General features: G+C 43.5%; 1 protein-coding gene across 2 annotated transcripts in view; it reads right to left on the minus strand.

Annotated features, from left to right (window-relative positions):
- atp11a (ATPase phospholipid transporting 11A) overlaps positions 1-21,361 on the minus strand; it is a 139,754-nt gene extending 118,393 nt beyond the window's left edge. For both annotated transcript variants that reach the window (XM_060825823.1, XM_060825824.1), the window contains exon 1: positions 20,743-21,361. In XM_060825823.1, coding sequence (XP_060681806.1) covers positions 20,743-20,781 — 39 coding nt within the window. In that variant the 5' untranslated portion in view covers positions 20,782-21,361. The remainder of the gene's footprint in view (positions 1-20,742) is intronic.
- Between the last annotated feature and the right edge of the window lie 856 nt (positions 21,362-22,217).

Below are 22,217 nucleotides of genomic sequence, written 5' to 3' on the forward strand. Positions count from 1 at the left end.
GTTGCACATAGTAAATGAGTGGCACTTGTCTCATCTCCATTTACCTCAGTGTTAAAATGCACTGATGATCAGCTTGAGGGAGGACTCCCCAGAGTACTGTTTTATAAGACAAGGACAGAGTCAGGTCTCCATGAACTATTATTCACAGTGCATTTATTAAAATATAGATCAAGCAAAAAAAAGTCAAAGCATTCATAATTAAAATTATTATTTAATTATTAAAGAAGTATCATATCCAAGATTAACATGAAACTTGCAGTGAGCTCAAAGTCACATAAATCTATCACTGTGCAAGAACTGTTGAAATTATCACATGCCCATTTTACATGACGAAAATAACTCAGAGCAAAGGTAGACCACTTGACCCTTCAGGCCTACTTCACTGTTCAATAAGATCATGCGTGATCCCATTGTGGCTTCAAACATACTTCCCCATTTGTCTCCTCGTCAGTGTCAACTTCCTATCTTACCTGGACCTGAATATATTCAATGCTCTCTATTCCACAAAATAATGACTTGCCGAGGGAAGAAATTTTTCTTCATCACAGTTTAAAAAGTGATTCCTAATTTTTATACAGTGTTCCCTCATTGTAGACTTCTCCACCTCCAGAGCCCTCTTATCAACTATCTAGTGAGATAATTGCTGAAGGGGCCTACTCCTGCTCTTGATTCATCAGCTTATTTGTTAATAACATATTTCCTTTCTATTCTTCCTGCCCGAGTGGAAAAGTTCATGTTTCAACAATATACTCAGCAAATGTTTGGCACTTGACTGATCTACTTCCTGTTACGAAATCATTATGTCGCCTTTGCAATTTAATTACTTGCCCACCTTTGTGTCAGAAACAAAATTAATGACATACATTGGGTCCTTTCATCCATGTCATTGACATTGATATCGATAGTTGAGGTCAAAGAGTCGAGGCTGGTATCAGTTCACTTGTAATTGTTTATCCAATCCAAAAATGATCCAATTGTCCTTATTTTATATTTCCTGATGGATAACTAGTCCTCTATCCATGCTAATTTATTACATCCAGAATCTTCAGAAAATCTACCAGTTTTCAGCATTGTAGTGTCATGAATAGATATGAATAGGAAATAATATGGATCATTCACATTGCACTCAGTCAGAGCTGGTGCAGTTTTCCAATCCAATCGCCTCAGCCACTCCTCACTCTTCAAATGGTTAACATCCAGGCTTGGGCATATAAGTGGCATGTAACATTTGCACTACACAAGTGTCAGGCAATGACCATTTCAAACAAGAAAGAATACAACTCATAACAAGGACAGCATATGCAACGGAAGACTATCATCGGCAAGTTCCTCTCCAAGGCATACCATTCTGCTTTGGATATAAATCCACCATTCCTTCATTGTTCCTGAGTTGAAATTACAGAACTCTCATCTCTGGACTTTGATGGTTCAAGGTGGCTCACCACCACTTTTGAAGGCAATTGAGAATGGGCAATAAAAGGTGACCACACCAGTAATACCCAAATCCCATGAATTAAAAACGAATCTCATTCTCTCACTTCCCTGCCAGCCCCTCACCTTTCCAGCCTGACCTCCATGCCTCCAGCCTTTACTTATCTACTCTCAAACTCCACTGCCTGTGGAGTAATGGTGGTGGTTGGGTGGAGGGGCAATTTAAAATTTGCCAAAACTTGAACAGAAATCTCAAGTCTACGGTTATCACAAAAGTTAATTCACGTGAAATGTTTATTTTGTTTCTTGCTCAATATTCCAGCATTTTCAAATTTGATTTCAAATTCACTGCATCCACAGCAATTTGCTTGAGTCTAAGTATATGAGGCTGTTCAATTTAGATCCAACAAGGACGAACCAGAATATTCTCTTTAGTGAGAAACCAGGAACCCCAGAGTACCGTGGTAATTTTTCACTTATAATTCCAAATGTGTCTTCGAAGAGGGCTGACGCAGCCAAAAATGGATGTAAGTTAAGTGGGTGCCTGAGGAGAGAATCTCACAGAGCTTCATACCTACAGATGTTTAGGGAACATCAATCAACCCCTTCAAAGTGGGAGAGGGGGTACTGGAGGAGTGTGATCTCTTGTGACAAAAATAATATGTGTCTGACAACTAATGCTGGAAAAGTGATAATATAATTGAATTCCACACTAAATCAGTCTTGCTAGCAGAGTTATTTGCAATCTATAACAATTATAAAGGCTGAATATGTAAAGGCTGAATATGTGGTAGATAAATTTATTGATGATACTCACACGGTTAGAAAAGTAAATTGTCAAGAGGAGGAAGGCAGTCTGCAAAATGTAAGTGAGTGAACAAAAAGTTAGCAGAGCTATGACTATAATGTGGGAAAATGTGGACTTGTTCACTATGGCAGAAAGCATAGAAAGACAGCATATTTCAATACAGACACATTGCAGATCACTGGGATACAGAGGGATCTGGGAATGCTGGTACATGAATAGCAAGCAGGCACAATCATTGATTGGGAAGGCACATAGTATGTTCTGTTGTCCCTCACAACGTCATCCCATGCTGTGCTGCCCATGCTGTTAATCACCTAAAGGCCAATTCACTCAACACTGTGTGCTTGCGGACTAATACTGACTCCCAATTAAACAATGCCATACCTGAAAAATTCTCATCCTGGTTTCCATATGTCTCCTCCAGCTTCAACTCTCCTACAGTCTAGTCTTAATCTCGATAAAATAACTGCACTCCTGCAATTCTGACTTTTACAGCATTCAATAGGTGAACAGCCCTTAGGGAGCCAGCATAGACAGGTAGGAAAATGTGTTGTGAGGAGGATATAAGGAGGATGCAGATAGGTAGATAGAATCAGAGTCATACAGCACAGAAACAGACCCTTCAGTTCAATTCATCCATGCCAAACAGGTTTCCCAAATGAATCTAGTCTCATTTACCTGCATTTGGCCCATATCCCTCTAAACCTTTCCTATTCATGTACCTGTCCAAATGTCTTTTAAATGTTGTAACTGTACCTGTATCTAACCGTTCTTCTGACAGTTCGTTCCATATATGAACTAACCTCTGTGTGAAAAGGTTGCCCCTCAGCTCCCTTTTAAATCTTTCTCCTCTCATCTTAAAATTATGCCCTCTAGTTTCGAACTCCCCCATCCTAGGGAAAAGACCTTTGCTATTCACCTTATCTATGCCCCTCATGATTTTATAAACCTCTGTAAAGGTCACTGCTCAACCTCCTACGTTCCAGCCAATCCAGCCTCCCATTATAACCCAAACCATCAAATTGTGGTACTGTCCTTGTAAATCTTTTCTGCATCCTCTCCAATTTAATAATATCCTAATAGGAACAGATGTAGTATAAATTAGCAAACTGTGAAGTTGTTCAAATTGACAGGAAGAGTAAAATAAAATACTTCAAATGAGGAATGATGGCAGAATTACAAAATGCAGAAGTATGTAGGTATTCTTTTGCATAAGTCACAAAAACTTAATATGCCAGTACAGTAAGGTATTAAGGTAGCTAATGGAATGCTATCCTTCATTAAAAGAGAAATTGAACCTAAAACTATGTTATGCTTCAGCTGTATAGAGCAATGTGATTCCACATCTCTAACATTGTGTGCAATTTTCATCATCTTATTTAAGGAAGAATGTAAATACATTGGAGACAGTTCACATGAGGTTTACTAGACTGATACTCAAAATGAGCGAGTTGTCTTATGAGGAAAGATTGGAGAGACTGGGGTCATCTTCACTAGAGTACAGAAGAGTGAGGACTAATCACAAGATCCTGAACGATCATCGTCAAGACGGATGTGGAAAGGTGGTTCCTCCTGTATGAGAGAGTCCAGAACTAAGGGACCCGTTGAAAACTTAGGGGTCACCCTAATTAAGACAGCGATGAGGAGAGCTTCATTCTCTCAAAGAGTTGTGCAACTTTGGAACTCACTGCTTCAGAAGACAGTGGAGAATGGACCATCAAATACATTTAAGGCCAAGGCAGCTAGATTCTGGTTGGGCAAGGGAATTATCTTGGGGAGTTAGGATGTGAAATTCCAAGTACAAAGTGATATATCATGATTTTAGTGAATGGCACGCAGGCTTGAGGGACTAAATGGCTTTCTTCTACTGTCAGGCCTCACTATGGTAGTGTGCTGAAAATCAAGACCCATTATTTCTGCAGTCACCATAAATGTGAAAATTTGATGAAACCACTAAATTGCCCAATTCTACCTAACTATTTTGTTTCAGGTTAAAACCAGTTTTATTTTACTAAACAACAAAAAAAATGGTCAAACTGTTTTTTAAACCACAGTTGAATTGCTAGTCCATAACTTAAACTCTACCCATGTCTTAAAATTCCAGTCACAAAGAGAAAACACATAAATGAGATGAGAGGCTTTGTTTTATGAAGAGAGATTGAATAGTTTAGGTCCGTGCTCATCTACAGAGAAAAATGAGAGGGGATCTTGAGGTATACAAGATACCAAAAGGGACGAACAAGAAATTAGAAAGGATGTTTCCTTCTCGAGGGCAATCTAGAATGAAAGGTCATAGTTTTAGGATAAGTGTGAGCAGATTTCTTTCAAAAGTGTCATGAATCTGTGACATCCACTTGAGGAAGAGATGGGAAGTTTTTTTCATTAGTCATGGGTTGAAGATGGAGAATAGGCAGGACCATGGAGTTGTGGCTGAGATGAGATCAGCCATTATCGTATCAAATAGCAGAACAGGCTCCAGCAGCTGAATTATCTGCTCCTGTTGCTAATTCTTAACATCTAAATATTGTGGGTAGAGAGAGAGAAGAAAAAAGTCAGAGAAGCACAGTTCTGGCACCAGTCTGGATCGTTGCTTTGTTTTGACTTTCTTTCAGCTGCTGATTGTTTGGTAATGATGTAAGGTGTGGTCTGACTTTCATTCACTGGCTGAGGATTGATCTCTCAGTGCCTCTGGAGGCAGTTTATTCTCTTTTCCTTTCAACAGGGGATTCACAGGAAGAATAACTTACAGAGAAAAGGGGAGGAAAATAGCTAGATACTCGCAATTTTCTTTTTAATTCTCCACAAAGGTGGAAAGAGAAAGATGTATGTTTCTCTTTATAATCTCGGTGCTTCTGTTATACTGTCTACATCCAAGGCTGTAGCCCTTGTCCAAGAATCAATCAAATGGCTATTATTATGCTGTGCTGAACTATCCTGAACCTACAGTAACTGGTCCCCATTGAAAGGCAATTGAAAGACTGTCTCTGGACAAAGTTGCTCCGAACACACATATAAAATGCCCACTCTGTCTAGAATGCTCCATCACTGCTTAAAAAAAAGCAACATTGTGCTCCAGTAGCCTATTTTTAAAACTACAAATATCTTGTCACACAGTTTTCTTGATTTAAAGCAGTACCATCTCTCATTTTTAGCCAACAGTCCAAAAAAATAAAGTGGCCTTTACATTGCTCTTAATTTGTGTGTTCATTGAATTGACCAGTTGGCTTCCATCTGTGTTGTAATTATTCTATTGATTGTTGTGCTTTCAGTTGCCAAGGTCCTAAACCCTGGCCATGCTCCCTTAAATCTCGCTGCTTCCCTTAAGATGTTCCTTAAAGTACAAATCACTGATCTATATTCAGGTTACTGGCTTCATTTATCTTCTTACATGGTTCACAATTCAATATTATTCGATAATGTTCCTGTGAAGCATGATGGGATGTTTTAACACATCACGGATGCTTTAAAATAATTAATTAATTAGATTTATTGTCACATGTACTCAAATGAGCACTGTGAAAAGTTTATAAGTTGCTGTCTTGGAGATTTATATCCTCGCTCAGGCATCCTGCTGTTTTCCTATTTATGTTAGAGAGCCCTTAATCCAAGATACAAAGCAGTTTGATTATAACCCTTAATTTTCTAATATGTCTAAATATACCATATACAAATAATTAGAAGTTTACTGTGGTAGACTGCTATTAATGTAGCATTTAGAGTATTTGTCAACATTTAGAGGATGGAAAGTAACCCAAGATTTCTACAACAATGTAATTTAGGAAATGGAGATTGCAACAAGCAATACTGATTGGTAACATACAATGCAAATGTGAAACCAACTGTTTAAGGGACCAATTCTAAGGCTAAGTTATGCTTCTCATTAGTTCAACAGAGATGTCGCGTTGCAAAGATAAGAATAATAACAAATTATTTCTCCTAATCTATTGATTTCAAAATACTGTGAAATATGTCTTCGGCCATAATAAATCAGCCATTTATTTTACAACAATTTCAATTTTCTTTTCATTGAATTTCACTGTATATTTTGGCTCAAAATGAATTTCACCTACCTTATGCCTAGTGTCTTTGGCACAGCTCATTCCATAGCCTAATACAACTATATGAAATGAAGGGCCACCTGTTGAACGAATTGGCTATTTAATTGGTAATTTCATGCAACATAACACCAAGCCACTTCCATTTCTTCACTAGTAGAAACAGTCATTACTCCCTTCCCCCAATAAAGCATTCAAATTCCAAAGTGAAATGTGGGAAATACCAAAGCATTCCAAAAATTCTGATTCGCTGGTTTGAGCCACCATCTGCTCCCCCGAAGCAAAACGTTACAGTTGAGATTAAAGATTATTATGCAAAAATCTCCAATAATCAAACTATTTCTGCAAAAAATACTTTTGGTGCAGATCACTAGAAGGCAAATTTGTATCTAGAACACTCTTGTTTTAGCTAGATTAGGGAGATTAGAGAGTGTTTCTATGTAACTGATGATTATGTTTGCAGGAAGTGTGTTCGGTTGCAAATCCAATCGGATTGCATGCATCGGTTACAAGTCCAGTTAGAAGCAGTGACGAATTTACAGGAGCTGGGGGGTGATGGATGGCAGTTGCAGAGATGGAGATAAACTGAAGGTACAATCAAGTAGATGGGTGACCTCCAGGAAAGGTAGGAGCGGTAGGCAGGTAGTGCAGGAGCATCCTGTGGCTATCCCCATTTCAATAAGTATATTTTAGAAAAGGTAGGGGGTGATGGACTTTCAGGAAAATGTAGCACGGACAGCCAGGTTTCTGGTACCAAAATCAGCTCTAATGAGGGATACGCCAGGTTCCAAGCGATCAACTGTGATAATGGACTAGGCAGATGCTGGAGTCAAGATTAGAGTGGTAGTGGAAAAGCACAGCAGGTCAGGCTGCATCTGAGGAGCAGCAAAATCGACGTTTTGGGTAAAAGCCCTTCATCAGGACACTGGCCTCTAGTCAGAGGCTCAGACAGACGATTCTGCAGCCAACAGATAAACATCACAATGATGTGTAGCCTCCCTAGATCTATGATCAAAGATATCTCAGAGAAGGTGCAGAATATTCTCAAAGGGGAGAGGAACCAGCAGGAGGTAATTGTACACATTGGAATTAATGGCATAGGACGAGAAAAGGATGATATTCTGAGGAGACAACATAGGAAATTAGGCAGAAATTTAAAAACTAGGTCCTCGAGTGTAGTAATATCTGGATTATTCTTAGTGCCACAAGTTTTGTGGCTGGGAATACAAGGATGGAGCAGATGAATATGTGGCTGATATGATGAATACTGGTGCAATGAAGGATTCACACTTCTGGATCACTGAAATGTCTTCTAGGGTAGAAGTGATTTTTTTTTAAGAATCCCTACAATGTGGAAACAAGCCCTTCGGCCCAACATGTCTGCAGCAACCATCCAAAGAGTAACCCACCCAGACCAATTCCCCTACTACTCTACATTTACCCCAGACTATTGTACCTAACCTACACATCCCTGAACACTATGGGCAATTCAGCATAGCCAATTCATAACCTGCACATCTTTGGACTGTGGGAGGAAACCGAAGTACCCAGAGGAAACCCACGTAGACAAGGGGAGAATGTACAAACTCAACACAGACTGTTGCCTGAGGCTGGAATCAAACCCAGGTCCCTGGTGCTGTGAGGCAGCAGTGCTAACCACTGAGCAAACCGTGATCTGTATAAGAAGGACAAACTGCACTTGAATTGGAAAGGGACTGGTATCCTGGCAGGGAGATTTCCTACAGCTACTTGAGAGGATTGAGTTTTTTTTGGGGGGGGGTGGTGTCGGGCAGGGGGGGAACAAGAACACCCAGGGACATAGTGAGGAAAGAGGTCAGTCTGATCCTGGTACAATTGGGAAAAGAAGCATGTCAAACAGGTAGGGCAGTCAGGGAAAAAAACAAAGAGTGAGGTCAGACTGGTAAATTAAACTGCACTTAGTTCATTGCAAGAGGCCTAACAGATGAACTCAGGGCATGATTACAAACACAGGACTGGCATATCATAATAATTACAGAGACATGGCTCAGGAATAGATAGGACTAGCAGCTGAATGTTCCAGGTAATAGATGCTATAGGAAGGATTGAAAAGGGGGCAAAAGAGGAAGAGTGGCATTTTTGATTAGGGATAACATTGCAGCTGTATTCAAGAAGGCTATTCCTGGGAATACATCCAAGGAAGTTATTTGAAAATAAGAAAAGGATGATCACTTTACTGGAGTTAAACTGTAGACACCCCCCTCCCCATCCCCCCACCCCTACAATTCCCCTTTTTGCTTGGCTGCAGCCTACAAAATACAGATTCCACACCTCTTCACCGCTTATACCTCCTGATTACATTTTAATTGTCTCTCATGAATCTGTTGAGCATCATTGCTTACTCAAGCCAGAAAAGGAGGATGGGTCCTGCTTCATATATTAGATTTTGTTTTAATCAACAATGGTCTGATCTTGCTATTACTCAGATATGCCAGAATTCACCTTGTAAAAATTACCCCAGAATCGTAGATAGCTTGACAATCAAAGATGTAGGGTCATAGAATTACTCTGCCCCTCGCACTTTGCCTCTGGATTTCTAATATGGTGTCTATTTTTAGACAAGCGTTGAATGAGATTTGCGGGAGTGGTTCCCAAACAGAAGATCAGTGAGTAATTATTGAGAAGTGCCGAATAATAACAACATTATTGACAATCCTTTCCATCATTTCTGGTAATGGAGCATATGCTGAAAGGGCAATAATGGAGTAGATTAGATTTGTCTTGTTTTTCCCATGGACTAGACCCATCTAGGAAAATTTCTTTGTCTCAGTTTTGTGGGGTTGATGCCTGGGCTTTCACCACTCTGGAACAAGCTGACTTGGAAGCATGGCTGCGAAGAGAACACATCTTCAGTACTAAGTCCTATTGACTACTTTGAAAAATGTTCTCTCCATTTCTCATTTGTATGATCTGCTGACTTATTATATTTTGTCTTGTAAAGATGGATCGCCTGTTGATCAGTTAACAAACTGAATTTATTACCATACAATATTTTTGGAACTTAGTCGCACCGTATATGTTCAAGGACTACGATGACTACTTTTATATGATATCTAATCATATATATGACCTTCCCTCCATACCAAGGTCAGAAGAGGGGATGCTTGCTGATGATAGCACAACATTCAGCAGCATTCACATCTCCTCAGATATTGAAGTGGTTCATGCCCAAATGAAGCAAGATCTGAACAGTATCCAGGTTTGAGCTGACAAGTGACATTTGTGCCACAAACTATAAAGCAATCATCATTTCCAGTAAGGGAGAAACTAACTATTGCCCCTTAACATTCAATAGTATTAACGTTCCGCAAAAACCCACTATCAATAATCTGAGGATTACTACTAATTCAGAAACTGAACTGGACTCCCCCTATATGACATGTGCAATTAGTAACTAAGTTCCCACCTTCTCTAAGTCCACCACTTCCAAGGCACAAGCCAGAAGCAACATTCTAAATTACACAGCTATATAGTTACACAGGGCATACTAACTGATAGGCCTATGAACGGCTTCCACTTGACACCACCTAGGATAAAGTAACACATTCGATAGGCACCACATCCACAAATAATCACTCACACCACCATTCTGCACCAGCACTGCATGTCATCTGCAAGATTCACCATAGGAATTCACCCAGGAATTCATTACACAGCACCTTCCAAACCGATGATTACTCTAATCTAGAAGAACAAGGGCGGCAAATACATGGGAACACCACCACCTGCAAGTTTCCCTCCAATCCACTCACCATCCGGACTTGGAAATATATTGCTATTTATTCACTGTCACTGGGACAAATTCTTAGAAGTACCCGCTAACAGCTTTGCAGGTCTACCTACAGCACATGGACTGTAACAGTTCAAGAAGGCAGCTCAATGCCACCTTCTCAAGGTAAACTAGGGATGGGCCACAAATACCGGCCCAGCTAGCATCACTTAATCCTATGAATGAACACAAATGACACTTTTTCAACTTTTAAGCAATATTCCTCTGACTGTGTTAGCATACATTAAGCATATGCTACCTGTTTTTTCCCATGATCTTTCATTATTTGAGATAGCATCACCTAACCCTTGTGGTGAGACATCACACAGTGAAACCAATTGTTCCTTAGGATCACAGGCAAACACAAGAGCATTACGAGCCAGTACTGTCTGCACACACTTTCTAACATTCCACACAATATTCTCAACCTATTCCAACTTTGAACAGTTGATACAATGCAGCAAATGTACTCGTTCTCACCTTTGGTTTAAAATCCTCCCAACCTTCTCTTGCTGTCATTGGATACCTTCACCATCCATTTGGTGACCAAGGCATATCACACCTACCTGTACAATGGATACATATGTTTTATTTGTTTTGCTGACATTCACAAAGTCAGTCTCGGATTTTGTTCAATCTTACTATAAGCTCTTTGTCTATCTTTATCCTTCTAATGAGGAAGTTGTCTAAGAAAAAGCACACATCTTTTATCACTTCGCATCTGATCCATGAAAACATGAAAGATTGCAAGAGTAATGGGCACCTTGATGAGTAACCTCTCATATTGGTATAGCCCTTTATGAATGAAAATTAGTTTCATGCTTGTCATTTAATTCTAACTGCAAATGTCATTTGACAATTTTATCTAACTATTAACAACATTTCTATTACCTAAATTTAAAAACCCTTGACAAGTAGGTGGGATTTGACACCACACATTCCTTGTAACTTTTTGTACCGCAGCGTGGACCTCCATCTAGTCCATGCCGCCCCTCCAAACAGCATCCCACCCAGACCCACAGCCCAATCCATGTAACCCCGCATTTCCCACACAGTTAATCCACCTAGCCTGCACATCCCTGAACACCAGCAATTTAGTATGGCCAATCCACCTAGCCTGCACATCCCTGAACACTAGCAATTTAGCATGGCCAATCCACCTAATCTGCACATCTTTGGACCGTGGGAGGAAACCAGATCGTCTGAAGAAATCCATTCAGCCATGAGGGGGATGTACAAACTCCACACAGACAGTCACCCGAGGCTGGAATCAAGTTTATCTCCCCTACAACTACAAACTGACTGGTCTGTTTTTTGAACTACCACAATAATGCAGCCCAATGACTGCTTTTCATCTTTTCAACAGTCCCATTTTTTGCAATGTATCTACGCCTTTACAAATTGCTTCAAATTGTGAACTAGGGACTGGCCCAGTATTCTGAAATATTGGCTGTTCATTGTCTTTATCTAGACTTCAGCCTCGTGATAACCAATTTAGGATTGGATCCGCTTTGCTCAAAGATCACTTTGTGCTCTCCTAGCACCTCCGCAGTGGCAATGTACTCTTACTGTATCATTTGTAAATAACTCAGCCCAATCCAAGTGCATTTTCAAAAGCCAATTTCTTCACATTAGGGAAACTTTTTCCATTCGTGTAATACTACAAATGGCAAGTATTAGAATGTACAATCATATTCCATATAACATTAATTTATCTAACGTTGGAATATTGTTATTGGAATCACTAGCAAAGCTGTTCTTCAACTGACGAAAGGAAATGTGATTTAGGGATTTCTTGTATTCTGCTTCTGAGATAACAGACACTGCTGCAGCTATATAAATGATGTAAGAAAGTTGTGAGTCTCCAAATTTATTTCTGCTGTGGGTTCTGAAGTTTTTATTCATCCATTACTCTAATCTGCCATGTGCTGTTTCTTTAATTTTGGAGTTTGACTCTTGACCTTCCTGCTTCCTGGACAAATAAAGGCATTGCAGGAGGGAGATAATGTGGTAGAGTACTAATGAGAAGTGTGAATTGTTGAAAATGGAGCAACCCAAATACAAACAGGACCTAAAGGTCTGGGTGTAGGTACCAAACATGGAGGAGGGTAAGAATGTAAGTTAGCTTGCTGAGTTTGAAGGTTTGTTTTCAGACGTTTCATCACCAGTCCTTGACCATCTTACCTCATATGATAACAAAACATCTGAAAACAAACCTTCCAGCTCAGCGAGCAAACTTACATAGTTACCATCAACTTCAACTACAAATCTTCTCAAAAATTGCTAACACATTGAAGAGGATGTTCACATTCAGAAATTGTTAAACTCAATGTTGAGTCATGAATGCTGTAAGGTAATTGGGCGAAAGATGAGGTGTTATTCTTCCAACTTGATTTTCGCGAGAGCAATGAAAAAAAGGCCTGCAACAGAAACGTTGACACAGGAACACTGTAGTGTGTTGAAGTAATAGTTGGGGGACATTTCTGTGGACAGTACACAAGTGCTCTGCAAAACGTCTGTGTTTTGTCTCCGCAACATAGAGGAGATTGCATTGAAGGAGCAAATATAGTAGACGGGATTGAGTGGACTGCAGGTAAATCAGTGCTTCCATTGGAAGGTGTGTCAGAGGCCTTGGAAGGTGAGGAACAAGCAGGTAAACAGACAAATGATACAACATCTATGATTGCAATGGAAAGTGCCATGGGGATGTGGGAAGATGCTGGAAGTGGAGGAGGAGTGGACCAAGGTGTCCTGGGGGCAACTGTCTCTGCTCATTACCGACAAGGGAGAGGAACGTCTGTGTGATGGTCTCATCCCATTGGAGGTGGTGGAAATGGCAACTTTGCATGTTGGTGGGGTGTAATGTGAGAATGAGGAGTCCCTACCTTTATTGTGGGAGGGAAGAAAAGGGTGAGAGCAGACGTGTGGGAAATGGGTTGGACATGGCTGAGGGTCTCTCCAATAATTTTCAACAATTCACACTTTTCGTTAGCACTCACTCACTATTAACTCCCTCTTGGCAATGATATCAGCAATCCCTTTGTTTGTATCTCCCTTTGTTTCTCTCTCACAGACCATCTCCACATATTCTAATCACTCATCCCTACACCCCCACCAAACTCATTGAAAACAAAAAGTGCTGGCAATCAGTGGGTCAGGCGGCATCCATGGAGAGAAAGCAAGCTAATGTTTCAAGTCTAGATGATTCTTCATTGAGTCATCCAGACTCAAATTTAAAAGGCATCCCGCTGTGATTTCCAGCATTTTTTGTTTTCTGTATAGATTCCAGCATCTACAGTAATTTGCTCTACCAAACTCATTCTCTGTCATCAGCAACAACAACACCCTTTCTAGGTGCTTTCAATTCTGACTAAGAGTCACTGGACTTGAAGTGTTAACTCTGTTTTTCTCCTCAAAGATATCGCAGGAGCTGCTGAGTTCCTCCAGAAATTTGTGTTTTTGTTTCAGAACTCTGCAACTACCTACCCTCTGTGTTGGAAACAATTAATAATAAATCTGAACTTGCCTACTGGAAACTACGTTGAAACACAGTAATAAATAATATACAGAACAAGCAACGTAAATGCCTACGAGGATTATATCATCTAGCGGGTCTGATGGCCTCTCAAATCACTCTGCAGTAATCTGTATACATTTCTCTAATAACCTTTTATTTACGGAGTCTCGTATGTATCTATGCACAAATAGTCTCTTCCATGTGATTTCTCCAGGCTCTCTTCAGTCATGTGATCTTACATCATTAATCAGAATGTCTTAGACTCATGTTGTTAACCCATTTCTCTACACCTCCCAATTTTTTGTTCCCATTATTTACACTTACTCTGTCCTCCCCACAAAGTCAATCCTCAAAATGAATATATTTAGAGACTTTTCATGACCAAAAATCACAACAGTGCTGCAAAGCTTTTTAGGAATGCTTAAATAAGTCAGGAAATTCATATTAATCTATCAGAAATCAACAAAACACTGAGAAAGCTGTTTAGATAAGGCTGTTGTTCTAAACCTGCAACTAGTGATGCACTACAGCCCTGTTCTAAACTCCATTACTCTGCTGCTATTCTCCATTTCAGGACTCTGATTCTACTTCCAGGTTGCATTGACCGCTCACAGGTGAAAACCTTGCACTTATAAAGAACACAAGCTGCTCAACTGGAATCACTGAGTCGAAACTGTTTTGAGAGAGAGGCCACACAACCCAGTCTGTGGCTGTAATAAAGCTATAACAGACACAGAACCAAATTACCTGGAGCTGCAGGTAATTTGTCACATTTTATTTCTGAAACCTCCCCTCTGTGTTTGAGCTAAAATCTACTGGAAGGCTTCATCACTGCAAGTTGAGAGTTTCTAACAGAGAACACAAAACTGTACCACTATCTCAGAAAAATAACTCAGCCACCCATACTGAGCCAGGAAGATACCTTAATAGCTTGCTCAAAAGGTGACTTTAGCTACAGACCAATATTTGGATAATCTGTGAATGATTCTTTTTTCTGAATGTAACTTACTTAGGAAAATTACTTTGAAGACAATAGTCCAGTCCACTGGAATTTTTAAAATATATATATTTCTCCAGACTGACACATTGCGTACATGTGCTAGTTTTCAAGAAGAGTGTTTCAATACATATGCATAATTTTTTAAAAAGTAATTGTTGCCTTCTTTGCTCAAAAAAGTTTTGTCTGCAACAAGGTAGTTAGTTATTGGTTACTTACAATTATCAGAGTCATAGAGATGTATAGCACAGAAATAGACCCTTCGGTCCAACTCATGCATGCCGACCAGATATCCTAACCTATTCTAGCCCCATTTGCCAGCACTTGGCCCATATTCATGTAAACCCTTCATATTCATGTACCCATGTTAATTGTACCAGCCTCCACCACTTCCTCTGGCAGCTCATTCCATACACGCACCACCCTATGAAAAAGTTGCCCCTTAGGTCCTTTTTAAATCTTTCTCCTCTCACCATAAACCTATGCCCTCAAGCTCTGGACTCCCCACCTCAGGGAAAAGATCTTGTCTATTTACCCCTCATGATTTTATAAACCTTAATAAGTTCACCCCTTAGCCTCCAACACTCCAGGAAAAACAGCCCCAGCCTATTCAGCCTCTCCCTGTAGCTCAAATCCTTCAACCCTGGCAACATCATGTTTCTCAACCTCAGCTATTTGCCATGTGATGTATTTACAATTAGCAATATCAACTCCCTTTTTCAATTTAAGTTTTGCAACCAATGGAGAAATAGGTTAAGGAAAGGAATCAGCCCTCCCACTGCAACTCCTAACTAGACAATAACAAAATAACTTCCTGTTGTTATTCTTGCCTTGCATCAGAATAGAAATGGAGAAAGTATGTTCTCATTCTTATTACTCCAATTAGTTGCCGAACTGCCAAGCAGTTTGAAGGAGATAGAAGGATGAAGTCATATTCAAGGTGCTATCCTCTGATAACCTGCTCCAAAGCACCAATAGTAAAGACATAAAGAAACAAGATAGCTGAAAATGCGAGCAATCCATTCTTTGTAACCCACTATCTGTATGGCTGCAGTCTTCGAAAAGCATGCACAATAAAATCACCATCAAAATTAGCAGTCAGCCAGCAAGAACAAACAGATGAACAGATTAATACTGCGCAAATAAAGCTGCTTGTCTTAAGAGCATTAACTTCATATTCAGGGAAATGTTGGGGAAATGAAATTATGAGCAAAAAGACCAAGATTGCTAAACAGTTCATAGCAACATTGGTTTACTCAATTAATAATGAATCAAAAACAGTAGACAATTGAAAGACCACTGAAAACTGTCAAGTCTTACACTAACTAGCGTCAAGATCATGTCGGCACCTCATTTAATCTCATCTGATCCTTCACTAGCAATTTGTCATTATCACATCAGCATTAGACTGGCAGCACAGTCCATTCGTAATAAGTAGCAGCAGATCCAACAGTGTAAAATAACAGTGCTTTTAATCTCCAGCTGCACATCAGCGTTGTTTCACATTATCACACACGGCAAAGTGCATCGTCTTCCGGTACTCAAAATGTACACACTTTATTATCATGCATTCAGACTTACTGTAACAGAATAATATTAGTATCAGTTTGACACGGCAGCATCAAATTGTGAGCTCAACTGCCATACCATGATCAAGACTATTTGAGCAGAACAGAGGGAGTGCCACACTGCCTGATGTATGATCTATAGGGTAACATATTACAGCAAAATACCTGCTGCTCTTGCAGGTGGATGCATAAAATTGAAATTCAACAACTAAACATTCAGCAGGAAGGATCTCCTCAGTTCTTTGGTCAAATATTTATCCTTCTAATAATATTTCGCTGCTGTGTTGCTAACAAAATAAAGATTCTGCACATTTCAAAAGTAGTTAATTGGCTATGCCTTTTGAAGGGACCAGCCAAGAAGGTGAAAGACACTGCAGAAAAACAAATGTGTGCCTTCTTAGGGAGAACAGTGTTGGCTAAATATAACATTCACAGGAATCCACCTTCATTCAAAAAGCTAATGTGCACTATCATTAAGCAGAACATATCAGAAGGTTTCAGCAGGGAACTCAATTGCTATTCCAGCTACAACACCAGCAAAACGTTGCATGTGTAATTTTTCTCAGTGATAGAAAATGTGATTGCTATTGGTCCGATTTAAAAGGGGTGATCAGTACATAATGGAATTATCACTAAATCAAGCTTGGTATATTTTGGAAAGAGTTACTGTACATTTTCTACATTCAACAATATGAGTGAGTTAGTGGTATCTAACCCAACAATGCATACCAACTATTTCCTTCAGATACTGCTACCTTCTCAGTTTTCTCTTCGTCAGATCAATACAAATATCCAGAAAAAGAGGAAGTTTAGAATAGGAGAGAACGAAGGTGATGCAGGTTGGGGAGGGGATAATAGCGAGTGTTTGGGGGAAATGGGAGTGGGCAGGGAAGGAAGAGGACAACAAGGAGGAATGGACAAAGAAGGGGATAGGGAAGTGGTTCGAAGCAAAGAGCAGGGAGGACAGCAGGAGAGGGGGTGATAGGGGACAGGAGAGGGAACTAAGAGGACAGGAGAGAGGAGACAAGAGATGACAGGGGAGAGAAATGGCGTAAGGGTAAGACGAGGGGAAATGGGAGGGAGAAACAGAAGGGGAAAGCTTGAAAACAAAGGAAGGGTGGGAGGAATGGAGATGGAGGGGAGGGAAATGGGAATGGAGAGGGATGGAAATGGCAAGGCGGAAAATGGGAAAATTGGGGAGGGAAGTAAAAGAGAGGAAAATGGGCAGAGAGGGGTATGGGGAAACAGGGAGTGATGAAGACATGGAGGTAAATGGGAAGGAGGGCAATGAAGGAAAGTAGGCAGAGTTCCTGGATGGTACAGTGGCTCAGTGGTCAGCACTACTGCCACACAGGACAGGGACCTGGGTTTGATTCTAGCCTCAAGCAACTGTCCGTGTGGAGTTTACATGTTTTCCCCGTTTCTGCATGAGTTGCTTCCGTGTGCTCCGGTTTCCTTCCACAGTCCAAAGATGTGTAGGTTAGGTGAATTGGCCATGCTAAATTGCCCGTAGTGTTCAGGATGTGTAGGTGAGATTCATTAGTTAGGGGTATATGGAGAATAATAGGGTAGGGGAACGGGTCTGGGTGGGTTACTTTTTGGAGGGTCAGTCTGGACTTGTTGGGTCAAAAGGCCTGTTTCCATGCTGTAGGATTTCTATGAGTTTGTTTCCTGTGACCAACTCTGAATGAGATAAACTCCACCCTCACTCGCAGGTTGACCCATAACCTTCCCACTCTGGGTTTGAACAACAATCTACCCACTCTCAGATTGAACACAGAAACTCCTCAAGGGCGAACAGTCCACAACCTCTTCACTCCTAGAATGACCCAGATCATGCCCACTCACTCCGAGGACTGACCCACAACTTCCCCATTCCGGGGACCTGATCCACAAACTCCCCACTTCGGGGACCTGATCCACAACCTCCCCACTCCGGGACCTGATCCACAACCTCCCCACTCCAGGGACCTGATCCAACAATCTCCCCGCTCCGGGACCTGATCCACAAACTCCCCACTCCAGCACCTGATCCACAACCTCCCCACTCCAGCACCTGATCCACAACCTCCCAACTCCGGGGACCTGATCCACAACCTCCCCACTCCAGGGACCTGATTCACAACCTCCCCACTCTGGGGACCTGGTACACAATCTCCCCACTATGATCCACAACCTCCCCACTCCGGGGGCCTGATCCACAACCTCCCCACTCCTGGGACCTGATTTACAACCTCCCCACTCCTGGGACCTGATCCACAACCTCCCCACTCCTGGGACCTGATCCACAACCTCCCCACTCCTGGGACCTGATCCACAACCTCCCCACTCCTGGGACCTGATCCACAACCTCCCCACTCCAGCACCTGATCCACAACCTCCCCACTCCAGGGACCTGATCCAACAATCTCCCCGCTCCGGGACCTGATCCACAAACTCCCCACTCCAGCACCTGATCCACAACCTCCCCACTCCAGCACCTGATCCACAACCTCCCAACTCCGGGGACCTGATCCACAACCTCCCCACTCCGGGGACCTGAACCACAACCTCCCCACTCTAGGACCTGATCCGCAACCTCCCCAATATGGGACCTGATCCACAACCTCCCCACTCTAGGACCTGATCCACAACCTCCCCACTCCAGGGACCTGATCCACAACCTCCCCACTCTAGGACCCGATCCACAACCTCCCCTCTCCGGGACCTGATTCACAACCTCCCCACTCCGGGGACCTGATCCACAACCTTCCCACTCCGGGGACCTGGTCCACAACCTCCCCACTCCGGGGACCTGATCCACAACCTCCCCACTCCGGGGACCTGATCCACAACCTCCCCACTCCAGGGACCTGATCCACAACCTCCCCACTCCTGGGACCTGATCCACAACCTCCCCACTCCAGCACCTGATCCACAACCTCCCAACTCCGGGGACCTGATCCACAACCTCCCCACTCCGGGGACCTGATCCACAACCTCCCCACTCCGGGGACCTGAACCACAACCTCCCCACTCTAGGACCTGATCCACAACCTCCCCACTCCAGGGACCTGATCCACAACCTCCCCACTCCAGGGACCAGATCCACAACCTCCCCACTCTAGGACCTGATCCACAACCTCCCCACTCTAGGACCTGATCCACAACCTCCCCACTCTAGGACCTGATCCACAACCTCCCCACTCCAGGGACCTGATCCACAACCTCCCCACTCCAGGGACCTGATCCACAACCTCCCCACTCCGGGGACCTGATTGACAACCTCCCCACTCCGGGACCTGATCCACAACCTCCCCACTCCGGGACCTGATCCACAACCTCCCCACTCTGGGGACCTGGTACACAACCTCCCCACCCTGGGGACCTGGTACACAACCTCCCCACTCTAGGACCTGATCCACAACCTCCCCACTCCGGGGACCTGGTACACAATCTCCCCACTCTGATCCACAACCTCCCCACTCCGGGGACCTGATCCACAACCTCCCCACTCTAGGACCTGATCCACAACCTCCCCACTCCAGGGACCTGATCCACAACCTCCCCACTCCAGGGACCTGATCCACAATCTCCCCACTCCGGGACCTGATCCACAACCTCCCCACTCCGGGGACCTGATCCACAACCTCCCCACTCCGGGGACCTGATCCACAACCTCCCCACTCCGGGGACCTGATCCACAACCTCCCCACTCTAGGACCTGATCCACAACCTCCCCACTCCGGGGACCTGGTACACAATCTCCCCTCTCCGGGGACCTGATCCACAACCTCCCCACCCTGGGGACCTGGTACACAATCTCCCCACTCTAGGACCTGATCCACAACCTCCCCACTCTAGGACCTGATCCACAACCTCCCCACTCCGGGGACCTGGTACACAATCTCCCCACTCTGATCCACAACCTCCCCACTCCGGGGACCTGATCCACAACCTCCCCACTCTAGGACCTGATCCACAACCTCCCCACTCCAGGGACCTGATCCACAACCTCCCCACTCCGGGGACCTGATCCACAACCTCCCCACTCCGGGGACCTGATCCACAACCTCCCCACCCCGGGGACCTGGTACACAATCTCCCCTCTCCGGGGACCTGATCCACAACCTCCCCACCCTGGGGACCTGGTACACAATCTCCCCACTCTAGGACCTGATCCACAACCTCCCCACTCTAGGACCTGATCCACAACCTCCCCACTCCGGGGACCTGGTACACAATCTCCCCACTCTGATCCACAACCTCCCCACTCCGGGGACCTGATCCACAACCTCCCAACTCCGGGGACCTGGTACACAACCTCCCCACTCTGATCCACAACCTCCCCACCCTGGGGAGTGGATCCACATTTGGAGACCGACGCCGCTCCCTGAAGCTCCGGAGCGGAGGGCGGACTGTGGGAGGCTGGAGTCGGGTTTGAACAGGTGCCGGGCCCCTGGATGAAGCCTGTGCCGGGGCCAGGGTTGGGTCTGGGGGCTGGGGGGCTGGGGCTGGGGAGCGGGGTGGTGCATGACCATCCCCTCCCCAGTGAGGAGCTTGGCCGACGGACACTCACCCAGCGGCGGATGGTGCTCCAGAGCCCGCTCCAGTCCATCGCCTCCTCCCGGTCCGTGTCCGGCTGCAAACGGCGGCTCTAATCCGCTGTCAGACGGCGCATGTTCCGGCTCTGGGCTCCCGCTCTCCCCGGGAACTGATCCCCTTCCTCCTCCCAGAAAAGCGGGCTCCTCCTCCGGGCGGGCACAGCTCCGTCCTCAGACACACAGGGAGACAGATGGGGAACTAATTCACACCAACATACCCGGGGCTACCCGCAACACAATATAATAGTGTGGGCGGAGCCCCTGCTCCCTCAACATGAATCTTTAATATTAATGTTTAATAGCAGCTGCTGCCTCAGAAGGACAGCTCGATTCGGGTCTCCTGTATTTTCACTGTAGCTACGGCACTGGTATAGCTTTTCCTGCACAAGTAGGTGAGCTGTTTGCAAGCCAGACTCCTTCCAACCCGTCCGAAAGTAAAACAAAGGATTGCTACGTTCCTCCACTCCTCTCTCTTAATTTTGTTTCGTGGTCGATTTCCTGCTTGATCTCCACGGGTGGGGGGGTGGTGGCTTGTTCCAGCAACTCGCTGCCAGTGGCAGACGGGGAGAATCCAGCGCCCTCTCAACGTGTGAATGAGGCCAGCAGCAGCAGCTCATTGCAAAAAAAAACACACACAGAATCCAAACACCCATGTGAATTGAGGTCAAATCAGATACCAAAAAAAAAGAGACAGCGTAGGAGAAGGAAAGGTGGGATCTCGACATGCAGAGACTGGAAACGTAAAAGTTTTGTTTAAATTCGTAAAGCCTCCACGTGTTTCTCGGTGAAATTGAAACTGGTTTAAGGAGGACAAGGCAACTCAGCTTCTTATTTCTGCATTTAACACTATTCATCAATTTCACTTTTACCATGAGCCCCTCACCACATTTCCTCCCACAAAAATCGAGGTTTACTTTAAACAAGATGATGTGCGTTTTGGTGTTATATAATATGTTATGTGATACTCTGTTTCTAAAGCAGTTGTGCAGAAGACTGCGAGTTTCTCGGCCAGTATTAGAAACTTTGAGCAGCAATCTATGTGCTCTTTATGAGATTATCAAAAGAGCATTCTGCTCCACGATCCTTTGTAATTCACAGATAGGGAAACAGAGGCATAGAGTCATCGAGGTGTGCAGCACGGAAACAGACCGTTCAGTCCAACTTGTCCATACAAACCAGATGCCCCAATCAAATCTAATCCCATTTACCAACACTTGGCCCACATCCCTCAAACCCTTCCTATTCATATACCCATCCAGATGCCTTTTAAATGTTGCAATTGTACCAGCCTCCAGCACTTCCTCTGGCAGCTCATTCCATGCATACACCACCCTCTGTGTGAAAAAGTTGCTCCTTAGGTCCATTTTATATATTTCCCCTCTCACCCTAAACCTATGCCTTCTAGTTCTGGACTCTCCCACCCCAGGGGAAAGACTGAGCAGCTCCTCTC

This window comes from Hemiscyllium ocellatum, chromosome 6 (genome assembly GCF_020745735.1).
Source record: "Hemiscyllium ocellatum isolate sHemOce1 chromosome 6, sHemOce1.pat.X.cur, whole genome shotgun sequence".
NCBI lineage: Eukaryota > Metazoa > Chordata > Chondrichthyes > Orectolobiformes > Hemiscylliidae > Hemiscyllium > Hemiscyllium ocellatum.